This window comes from Heterodontus francisci, chromosome 19 (assembly GCF_036365525.1).
Source record: "Heterodontus francisci isolate sHetFra1 chromosome 19, sHetFra1.hap1, whole genome shotgun sequence".
NCBI classification, from domain to species: domain Eukaryota; kingdom Metazoa; phylum Chordata; class Chondrichthyes; order Heterodontiformes; family Heterodontidae; genus Heterodontus; species Heterodontus francisci.
In genome coordinates, this window is record NC_090389.1 from 79,044,552 (window position 1) to 79,056,668 (window position 12,117).

The following is a 12,117-nucleotide window of genomic DNA, read 5'->3' on the forward strand; positions in this document are numbered from 1 at the left end:
AACTCTATCCTTAATCATCTCCCTCCCACTTATTCTCCGATCTGTGAAGCACTCTGGAACATCTTTCCAAAGTAAAAATGACTACTTAACTGCAAGTAGTTGCTGGTTAGTCTCAATGCCTTAACTTCAGAATCTCTTGTTTATTTGCAAATCGCTCATCAGGAGCAAGAAGAGCGGGCTATTCAACTGCTTGAGCATGTTGCTCCATTCTATTAGATCATAACTGATCGATACCTCAACGCCATCTGTCTGCATTGGTTCCATAGCACTTAATACCCCTTATCAAACATAAATCTAGCAATCTCAGTCTTGAAATTTTCAATTGACCGCTCCCCCCCCCCCCCCCCCCGCCCCCAGCTTCAACAGCTTTTTGGGGGAGAGAGTTCCAGATTTCCATACCCCTTGTGTGAAGAAGTGCTTCCTGACATTACCCCTGAACGGCCTAGCTCTAATTTTAAGGTTGTAACCCCCATTCTAGACTCCCCCACCAGAGGAAATAGTTTCTCTCTATCTGCCTATCAAATCCTTCAATCATCTGAAACACCTTAATTAGATCACTGCTTAATCATCTATACTCGAGAGAATACAAGCCTAGTTTATGCAATCTCTCCATGGCATTTTGCCATCCCTACATCCCAGCTCACACCATCTGCTGCTTCAACTCTGGTCTATGTATGGTGTGTTCTTCCTCACTCCCTCAGCAGTGATGGCAGAAGCATCAGTCATCATACCCTTGCAATCTGGAATTTTCTTCCTAATCCCCTCCAGCTTTAAACCTGTCCGTGTACCTTCAAAAGCCTCCTCAAAACCTACCTCCCCATCGCTTCAAAGAACAATCTTAGCAGGATTCATTAGGTGAAAGGTGCTATTAAAGTGTATGCTGTTATCATACAGCCTGTCTTGAAAAGAGAAGGCTAAGTGGTGACCTGATAGAGGTTTTTAGGATTCTGACAGGGTTTGATAGAGCAGCCATAGAGAAGATGTTTCCTCTTGGGGGAGACCAAAACTAGAGGCTATAGGTATATGACAGTCACTAATAATTTAGGACAAAGCTCTATACCCAAAGAGTTGTTAGAATATGGAACTCATTACCATAAGGACTAGTTGAAGCAAATAGCATTGATGCATTTAAGGGGAAGTTAGTTTAACATGAGGGAGAAAGGAATAGAAAGTTATGCTGATTAACATTAGGTGATGTAGAGTGGAAGGAGGCCCGTGTGGAACATAAATAGCAGCATGCATCAGTTGGGCCAATTGGCCTGTTTCTGTGCTCTACATTCTTCATAATTCTAGCTCATTGTGTTGTGTTCATCATCCTACCTTGGTACCAAACCTGTACCAGTTAACTCCCTGAATCTCGGGTTGTAGTCTACAGTCTCACTGGAGATTTAGCTACGGGTCTAACCTTTGCTCACGAGTAGGATTCACACCCACATCCGCTCGGAAGAGCAAAGGTTACACTGCAGTTCCGTTGGCGCATTCCACCTCTTTGCAGTAAGTTCTCTGAATTATAATAGCAACATTCACTGGGGAATTAATAAGAATTCCTTCTGAATTTTTTTAAATGAGTCTATCATGGTGAGGCCTACCCTTTGAAAAGATGACTAATGATATCTGATTCATTCAGTGGTGCCTGAGTGGCAGCTCACTTGAATAACACCACAATGAGTAGTGATTGGCTTTGAGCATGAAGATTCCGTGCCCTTATGATGTTAAAGCAGTGCTTCAGAGTCTGAGAGCAGATTAAAGTGCAGGGTATAGCCAAGAACTTTAATCAACTCCCAACTCCCCTATTCTAGTATAACATACACTGGGATGTTCACTGCCACCATTAACACATGGATTTCCATTTATCACAAAAGTAAAATATGTTCTGACAAACAACCATTTTAAATCCAAGTATGCAGGCTTTTAACATGCATCAATGTCTACTCTGCTGGGCGTTTAAGATTTCTTCTAACAATCCATCCACCAGCGTGTTTTGAATCTTGTAGGCGGTAATTTAGCTTTGTAACAAATAATCATCTTGTACAATGAAACCAATCTGAGGTCAGGGTTAATGATCAATCCACTTTAATTAGGCTGTGGTAGATTTGCCACGGTTTTTAGACCTAACCAGTTAAAGGGGAAGCCCTGATGCTCAGTTGGTTAAGTTAGTGAGCAGCTGAGTCCCAGCATCCAGGGAAGTCCCAGGCTCGATGTCCAGTATATGCTGACATCACTAACATTACGCGGGCTGATGCTACAATCAGTCTCGAGGTTCCTGGGCTAGAGAAAATTGTCCAGGGTTCACACTGCTGATCATAATCTCGTGACTACTGGAAGAGTGCACGTGTGGTCATTGGGAGGAAACAGTATTGCGCTTTATTATGGTGCTCCATGTAGGCAAATAGTCAGTCAGCTCTCATTGCCTAGACTTGTAGATAAAGCTAAAAGAGGCGAAGTAATGGAAGACAACCCACACCCAGCAAACAGTCTACAGGATTCCAGGTTGCAGACTACTTTTTATTTTATTGTCTATGCTGCATTCCTGCAACTCATTTCAATCCTCAAACACGTCTCAAAGTTTTCCACTTACTTGAAAGTAGCATCGGGTTTGTTTGGGAGAGATTTGGACCTTTTTTGTCAGAAGTGATGATGGCTTGTTGCAATGCATGGACTCCCAGGGCCATTGAGATAGAAAACACCATTTTCAGACTTCATAAGAATTACTTTCTTACATTTCAACAGTGGAAACTCTTCAAAAGTACTTCATTGGCTGCAAAGCGTGTGAACGGTGCTGTGTAAATGCAAGTTCTTCCTGAACAAATTGCTGGAGCTGCGGGCTGACAAGTCCCCAGGTCCTGATGGATTTCATCCTAGGGTGTTAAAAGAAGTGGCTTGTGAGAGAGTTGATGTGTTAGTTTTAATTTTCCACATTCCCTACATTCAGGGAAGGTTCCTTTAGATTGGAAAATAGCGAATGTAGCTCCTTTATTCAAAAAGGGAGGGAGACAAAAAGTAGGAAACTACAGGACAGTTAGCTTAACATCTGTCTTAGGGAAAATGTTAGAAGCTATTATTAAAGATGTTATAGCAGGGCATTTAGAACAATTCAAGGTAATCAGGCAGAATCAACATGGTTTTGTGAAAGGGAAATCATGTTTAACCAATTTATTGGAGTTCTTTGAGGGGGTTACATGTGCTGTGGATAAAGGAGAACCGGTGGATGTATTGTACTTAGATTTCCGGAAGACATTTGATAAGGTGCCACATCAAAGGCTATTGCAGAAAATAAAAGGTTATGGTGTCGGGGGTAACATATTGACATGGATAGAAGATTGGCTAGCTAACAGGAAACAGAGTAGGCATAAATGGGTCATTTTCTGGTTGGCAAGACGTAACGAGTGGTGTGCCACAGGGATCTGTGCTGGGGCCTCAACTTTTTACAATTTATATAATTGACTTAGAAGAAGGAGCCGAAGGTATGGTTGCTAAATTTTCTGATGCCACAAAGATAGGAAAGTAACTTGTGAAGAGGACATAAGGAGGCTACAAAGGGATATAAATAGGTTAAGTAAGTGCGCAAAGACCTGGCAAATGGAGTATAATGTGGGAAAGTGGGAAATTGTCCACTTTGGCAGGAAGAATAAAAAAGAAGCATATTATCTAAATGGTGAGAGATTACAGAGCTCTGAGGTGCAGAGGGATCTGGGCGTCCTAGTGTGTGAATCGCAAAAGTATGTAGGTACAGTACCTAATTAGGAAAGCTAATAGAATGTTATCGTTTATCGCGAGGGGAATTGAATACAAAAGTAGGGAGGTTATGCTTCAGCTATACAGGGCATTGGTGATAACACATCTGGAGTACTGTGTACAGTACTGGACTCCTTATTTAAGGAAGGATGTAAATGCGTTGGAGGCAGTACAGAGAAGGTTTACTGGACTAATACCTCGAATGGGCGGGCTGTCTTATAAGGAAAGATTGGACAGGCTAGACATGTATCCGCTGGAATTTAGAAGAGTAAGAGGCGACTTGATTGAAACATATAAGATCCTGAGAGGTCTTGACAGGATGGATGTGGAAAGAATGTTTCCCCTTGTGGCAGAATCTCGAACTAGGGGTCACTGTTTAGAATTAAGGGGTCGCCCATTTAAGACAGAGATGAGGAGAAATTTTTTCTCAGAGGGTCGTGAGTCTTTGGAATTCTCTGCCTCAAAAGGCAGTGGAAGCAGAGTCCAGGAATATTTTTAAGGCAGAGGTAGATAGATTCTTGATAAGCAAGGGGGTGGAAGGTTATTGGGGTTAGGTGGAATTGTGGAGGAATCAGTTCAGCCATGAACGTATTTACTGATTTAGATGATCAGCCATGATCTTTTTTTGAATGGCGGAGCAGGCCCGAAGAGCCAAATGGCCTACTCCTCCAATTTTCTATGTTTCTATTGAATGGCGGAGCAGGCTCGAGGGGTCGAGTGGCCTACCCCTGCTCCTAATTCGTATGTAATATACAAGTAAAACTTGTTCCTGCCACTCATTCCCCTACTGGAGTGGCGATCTCTGTTTTGTTTAGCAACAGTGACTTTATCAGGTGTCTAGCCTGCTCATCCTCACTCTTAAATAGTTACTGGCAGAAAGCAGATGTGTGGAAAAACATTCACTTCAAAACTTGTTTTTAATTTGGAGATGTAATAGTAAAATTTGATTCTGGGGCCTAGAAAAAAAGACATGACCTGTGTTTCAAATATAAAGTGTTCAAAGCCTGCACTTCTCTCTTAGGCAAAGCATTTTGTTTGCACTGAGTTTGCCTGTGCTGAACATCAACTGATAAAATTCCTAATCTTCTTCCAGGTTACGACTTCAGGAGCTCTTTTCTGGTCAGGTCCTAAGCGGTGTCCTCATCCTCTGGAATTTGATTCCAATAATGTAAGTGCTAACTCCCACGTTTCCTTGCCAGCTGTACAATGCTTTGTTAGAACGAGAGAATAACGTAAGAAATGGATTGTGACTCTATTCCTCTGAAAACAGAATTGAATTTTCAGGGTTAATGATGGATGGCTTGCACTTTGCTTATAAAGGTGGGCTGGGTATGGGAGGGAAGTGAAAGAAACCCCCAGTGGTCAGGTGGGTATAGTATGAGGTACCAATGCACTGAGAGGTGAGAGCTGGCATCTCCGCATAGTCAGTTCACGATCTCAGCCAGGCCGTTGTAAGAAGGCAAAAAACTTTGTAGGGTGGACAAAGGGAACAATTAGAGGGCATGCATGTTGCATTGACAGCGTGGTCAAAGATCACCATTGTCAACTGCCAAGGAGCAATTTGACCACTGCCATCTGAACTGGAAGATGGTGAGACTGTGGGCCTAATAATAATGAAGTGGAGGGTGGAGAGATGTCCATTGTTCATTAAACATTAGATCAGTTGTCCAAAGGCAGGAGTATTTCAGCAGAAAGGGCCATCCAAATGATCTGACCTCTCAGCTGCTGATGACCAAGTGTGCAGTGTGAATATTGTGCTTTTACTCGAGATTGAATGTCAGTCCACTGTTGGGTTCTCACGACCCTCAAAAGACCAGATGTCAATGGTTTGTTCACAAAGGAAATCCTGTGCCAAGTATCCTGAGCTTCATGCTGCTGTTACATGAAGATATCCAAACACAACCCACTCAAACCTCTGCTCAAATGACACCGTTTCAGGTCCTGGTTTGTGAGTGGGGTGGGGGTTGTGTGCACAGAGGGGAGGGGTTGTTTTAAAGGAGGAAAGAGGTTAATGCATTATAGCAGATGTGGCATGTTGTAGTCCATAATGTATCCCCTCATTGTGCACTCTTCCACAAGCAGAGAAGTAAAGAGTCCTGCCGTTTGTGTTACCATGGCAACGGCACCCCTTTTAGCTTGTTAATGTTTTCAGCTATGGTGAAGTGCGAGGCTTCCAGGAAATGTGACCTTTGGTTCATTTTAAACCGACTTTTACCTGATATCCTCCGTATTGTTTCATTCACACTCCGACTTCCTGCTAAACTCCAGGACCCATGTTAAATCTCATGGTTTGTGAATGGAGGTGACTGAGTGACAATATAAACTGGAGCGGAGTTACAGTTTTGATGGGCTGCTCTGCAAAGGGATTTAACGCACCAACAAAGTGCAGTGTGACCATTCAGCAAACAAAACTCTGGAGGAAACCTGAAAACCTGCCAGTATTCCGTCATCCTTTTACTCTTGCAGGTCTGCACTTAATAAATGAAAATGCTTTTAAAGTTCTTTGATTCTGTCCATGTTCTCCAATTCAAAGCTATAATCACCAGGAGGTTACTGGGACTTGGAGGGTTACACTATGAGGACAGGGTGCTTGTATTGCCTTGAGTAAAGAAGATGGAGGAGTGATCTAAAAGTGTGAGGTGATACATTTTGCTAGGATGTGTGCAGAGAGACAGTACATGCTAAATGGTACAGACTTAAAGGGGGTGCAAGAGACAAACCTGGGGTGTTTGAAGGTGCCAGAGCACATTAACAAAGCAGTTAATATAGCAAATAGGAATCCTGGGCTTTATAAAGAGAGACTTAGAGTACAAAAGCCAGGAAGTTATGCTAAACTTACGTAAAACTCTAGTTCGGCCCCAGCTGGAGTATTGTGTCTAATTCTGGGCACCAGACTGTAGGAAGGACGTGAAGCCCTTTGGAGGGGTTACAGAAGAGATTTTCTCGAATGGCTCCAGGAATGAGGAATTACAGTCATGTGGATAGACTGGAGAAACCGGGGTCCTTCTCCTTTGAGCTGAGAAGGCTAAGAGGAGATTTGATAGAGTGCTTAAAATCATGAAGGTTTAGATAGAGTAAATAAAGAGAAGCTGGTTCCAATGGCTGAAGGGTAGATAACCAGAGAGCACAGATTTAAGGGGATTGACAAAACAAAGACAACATGAGGAAAAATGCTTTTAATGCAACAAGTGGTTCGGAGTTGGAATGCACAGCCTGATAGCGTGGTGGATACAAACTTAAAGTAGGGAATTGGATAAATACTTGAAGGAGAAAAATTGCAAAAATATGGGAAAAGAGTGGGGAATGGGACAAAACTGGATTGCTCTTCGAAAGAGCCGACGCAGACTCAATCGGATTCTATGGTCAAACTTATAAAGTTAAATGATTTGATAGGGTAGATAGAAAGAAACTGTTTCCTCTGATTGGGGAAATCAAGAATGAGGAGACATAATCTTAAAATTCGAGCTGGGCCAGTCAGAAGGGCAATCAGAAAGCTTTTTCCACACACGGTAGTAGAAATCTGGAATGCTGTCCCTCAAAAGGTTAACGCTGGGGCAATTGGAGCAATCCATTCAGAGAGTGATAGATCTTTGTTAGGTATCAGTATCAAGGAATATGGAGTTGAGATACAGACACATCAGCCATGATCTAAGTGAATGATGGAACAGGCCTGAGGGGCTGAATGGCCTCCTCCTGTTGCTATGCAACAGTTGCTGATGGAAATTTACAATGGAGCAGGCAGGTTGGTTCACCAGTGTGTGAAATTACAGTGAGCGTACATAATTCTGTTCTTTTTATTTACTTGTAAGCTTGAATTATAATTTTTAGGAGGCTTATTGGAAAGGTGCGGGTGGGGGGGGGAAGAAAGATGGGAATTAATTTTTGAGAGTGTTCTATGACAAATGGTATTTGTGGAGCATGAGTCGGGGTGGGCCCAGCACCCCTGTACTAGGAAGAAGGAAAATCAGACAGGCTTGGTTCCTGAACAGTATTAGTGGCTCTTGTTGAAAACTTTGAGTGAGGACAGGTGCAGGCTTGGCTGGGGTTGAAATTCTGCCTGCACTTAGTATCTAGGCCACTGGTCAGAGGGCAGGCCAGTACCTGTGATATCTAGAAGAGCAATGAAAAGTGCAAATACTTAGATGGGCCTTTACCATAGGAAACCAAGGCACTTCGAGGGGGCGTCATCAATACAGAATAATACCTGCAGCGAGGGAGGAAAATTATTCGGTGAAGAGCGGGAAGTGGAGACTAGCAGTGGCAGATGAGGCGCATGTACGGGAAAGACACTAATCTCAGATGGGTGGGTGGTTGTCATAAGGCAATGAGTCAGTGGTACCCAGATGAGCACTGTAGTGTGGGAGATTGGCATGCTCAGCAGACATGTTGCACATGCTAACTTGCCACAGAATATTTGCCAGTGCTCAAGGCACTCCACAGCTTATTGGTAACAGGGTAATGGATAACAGTATGTTGCCTTCTCTCTGCTGCACTGTGTAAACCCTAACTGTATATCCTGTCATCTGTTAGACAATATAATCAGGACTTTAAAGTTAAAAAGCTCCATTTAGCTAATACCAATTCAACGTGTTTGCTGTGGTGTGTTGGTATTATTTATTGGTGTCTATGGGAGCAGTGGCAAGGAGTACATGCCTGTGATATTTCTTACAAGTTCTAATTCTGACACTGCCATTAGTTGGTGAAGACCAATCAATTAGGGGGAGGGGAAGTTGAAGGAGATGTGACCCCCAAGTCTTTATGATACTAAGAAGCATGGATAAGGTAGATTATTAGTGTGCAAGCGTGCCAGTTAACCTGCACTGTAAGTGCAGAAATATCGAATGCAAGAACAAGACCAACAGATTATCAGGGGGGATTATGGATAAGAAGAATTATGGTGGAAATATGGAATCCATTTGCAAGAAAAGCAGTTGTCAGTTAACTCCTTCATAAAGAGTCAATCTTGATACGAATGAGATTGGAGGCTGTTGGGACAAATTCAGATAGAAACAATCAAATACTGCAAGGAACATAGGGGCTCCTGAGTTGTGGGAATGAAACTATCTGCTGAGGGAAACTGGACTTGAATAATAGGTGGATATTCTGGACTTTCCCAGAGGAAAATTCCTCAAATAATTAGTTGAAGTCTATGTCGGGGTACATAACACGTGGTCTGTTGCACCAACAGCCTCAATGGATTGATGGCCATTTTTTGTTCCATGTCTTCTTATCTTTTATCTGCATGGATCAGATGCAGGAAGATTCCATTTGGCGTGTCCTACCTATAGGGTGGGAAATAGTTGAGATTTGAGCGATTGAGGAGATGACGAGTCAGAGGGGAGTGGAAGAGTCAGGACTCAGCAACAACCATTCTGCAAGAGACCAGCAAAAGGAGGTCCCTGTTCTGCGTAGTGGAAATTCAAAGTGTTTGGTTCTGACTCATTCACTTTGTGGATTACCTAAACTGGAATATTCAGGGATACCCAGAATAGCTCAGCAAATGAGGATAGCTAAAACAAAATAATCGAGGGGATGTTTGGGTAAGTACTTCATCATGATGGGAATTAACTACAAAAGCTTATAGAAAGTTCTCATTCTCTACACTTGATGAGCTGTCAGTCCAAAATTAAGTTGTTCATTATAGCTATGAAGAATGGTTCAGATAATTGGGCAGGGTTATGGAATTAAGAATAGATAGTTCCAGTTGAAAAATTATCAGGTTCAATGAACCAACTGGATTCCTTCTGTGCTGTAATTTCTGTGGCATTTATGTGTATAACACTGCCACTCCTCCAAACTTTATTGAGGGAAATAGTAGGACTGTCACTATCTGTTACAGACAGGTTTGTGTCAGTGTGACCCTGTCTCCCTCTTCCTTTCTCCTGAACACACATGCAAATGTACTGGACTGACAATCCAAGAGTCAAGTGTTCACATCCCATCTTGGCAGATTGTGGAATTGAATTCCTAAATCTGGTAATTTATGGGTTAATACTGTCAAAATTCACATAGAAATCTGTCATATTGGTTAAAAAAAAAAACTGATTTACTCCTTGCTTTTCAAGGATAGGAACCTGTCACCCCTACTTAGTCTGGGCCTACAGGTGACTGCAGTCCCACAGTACCTGGTTGTCTGTTTAGGTTAGGAAACCACTGAGTTGTAGGAGCAATTGACAGGGCAATAAGTCCAACTTTGCCAGTGCTGCCATGTCCTGAAATAAATTTTCAGAAACGTATTATTGCAGTGAATGTTTTATGGAAAGTTCACTAAAAGTTGTCAAAGGTAAAACCTACACAGAATTTTCTCTTTTTTTTAAGATTTCCACCATTTGCACCTTTTCTTTATCAAAATATCGGCTCAGAATCAAACCCAGCCAAAGCGGGCTGGTCACTATGGGAAGATGTACACATTATGTATTCAATCTCTTACACATTTACTTTTAAACTTTTCATTTTTTTAAATCTAATTTTTGAGGCCTAATAAACTCCAGGGTGTAGAAAGAGCACAGGATTAACAACTAAATGCTGCTTTTTCGACCCTCAGTTTGTGGATTTTGTTTCATGTATAAGCTGTATTTCTCAGTGTTGTTGCTTTACCAGGTGTGAACTAGACCAAGAACTGACAGTCAGACATAATTGAATGTGGATTTTACTGCATGGTAGATCTAAAAAAACTACATCCAGCCAAACAGACATATAACAGAACATTATACACGATTATTGACAATAAGAAGCAAAACTGGTTATTCGTGGCAGTTCCGATAAATCAGGACAAGTGTGTATTCAGCTGCTTGTACGTTAACTAATGTTCCACCTTAACTGGAAATTTGCACTGTTTGAAAATCAAAACACCCCGATTTCTCAATAAGGAGTGAGTCATTGCCCAGACTGTATAAGTTGTAATGGGTCTGGCGTTGCAGAGTCACTTGTGCTTGTTCATACTTGTTTGAGGTTGAGAGGGGAAGAGGTGGGAGCAGTTAGGCACACGTCAATTTACAGTCTTAACACTGAAGCATTGATTGATTTGCAGGCGTGCTGTCTAATCACATCAAAAAAAGGCTAAGCGTGTGGGAAATGATGTAGGCACTGAGTGCTTTCTCTCTCCTCCTCATTTCTCTGCCTTTCCCAACCCCACCCCCAACTACACATTCATCGTATCATTATGATATCACTAAAATTTGAATGTTGCACCTTTTCTTCAACTAATCACTGCCTGGCTCATTGCTCGAATGCTGTGACGCACCTCAAACCATCTGCCAGTCTGTCACTTGATAGGCGAATGGCATTTTGGAAAGAGATCAGCATGCTACCTGGGTGAATTAAATCCATCTTTCAAAACAAGGCACGGGCTCTTGATTTATTCCCTTTTCTTCTCTTTGAACACCTGCTCGGTGAAATGTACTGTGATGTATTGAGGTGATAAACCACATGTCTGGTGTTCATAAATGAAAAAGTTGATAATGAGACTGACATTGCCACCTTTTTGCAAGCCTGAACCAGGCAGATGGTGGAGTAAGGGCAGGTGATAGAATAGGGGCAGGGCAGAGGGTGGGGATTGTGGCTGGTGTTCAGATGAAATTCCTTAGCAGCCTTGAAAACCGATGCTTCTATAAAATATGGAAGTGAAAGGGAAAATGTTATAGTTGGAAAATGAGGCAGGTGTCTGATTTCCAATTTAGAAGTCTGTGGACACTAAAACAGTTTTCATGTTTAATTGTCTGGAACTATTTTGGAAACTACATGAACCTTGAATTTGATTTCAAATGGAGAAAAAAAGATAAAGTGCAGTATAATTCATTCCCTTTGTTTTGTATTTCACACTATTAAATGTACCACCGCATGAAGTTAGGAAATATACAAAGAATATCAGACAATGACAGCTTGGGCATGGGCACTGTGCCATCTCAGTACAACATGCAGCAATAAAAAGAAAAGGCAGCTAGGAATCTGAAATTGAAACAGAAGATGCAGGAAGTGCACAGCGGTTCGAGATGAGTTTTTTGAAACGCAGTGGGTTGTAATGATCTGGATGGCACTCCCTGCAAAGGTGGTGGAAGCAGATTCAATAGTAAATTTAAAAGGGAATCGGATAAATATCCGAAGGGGTGAAATTTTGCAGGGCTATGAGGAAAGGGCAGGGAAATGTGACTAATTGAATCGCTCTTTTAAAAGCTGGTACAAGCATAATGGGCTGAATGGGCTCTTTCTGTGCTGTATCATTCTATCATTCTTTGAGTTCCCTCTGGCATCTGTAAAGAGAAAAGATAGGTTAACTTTTCAGGTGTAGGACCATTCAGACAATGGGACCTGAAGCATTAATCTGTCTTTTTACAGATCCCTGTGGACTTGCTGTGTCCTTGCAGCATTTTCTATTTTATCAAA

At 42.0% G+C, this 12,117-nt stretch overlaps 1 protein-coding gene across 3 annotated transcripts in view; it reads left to right on the forward strand.

The window, feature by feature from the left end:
• LOC137380227 (ubiquitin-like modifier-activating enzyme 1) overlaps positions 1-12,117 on the forward strand; it is a 360,351-nt gene that overhangs the window by 201,624 nt on the left and 146,610 nt on the right. For all 3 annotated transcript variants that reach the window (XM_068052057.1, XM_068052058.1, XM_068052059.1), the window contains exon 18: positions 4,829-4,903. In XM_068052057.1, coding sequence (XP_067908158.1) covers positions 4,829-4,903 — 75 coding nt within the window. The remainder of the gene's footprint in view (positions 1-4,828; positions 4,904-12,117) is intronic.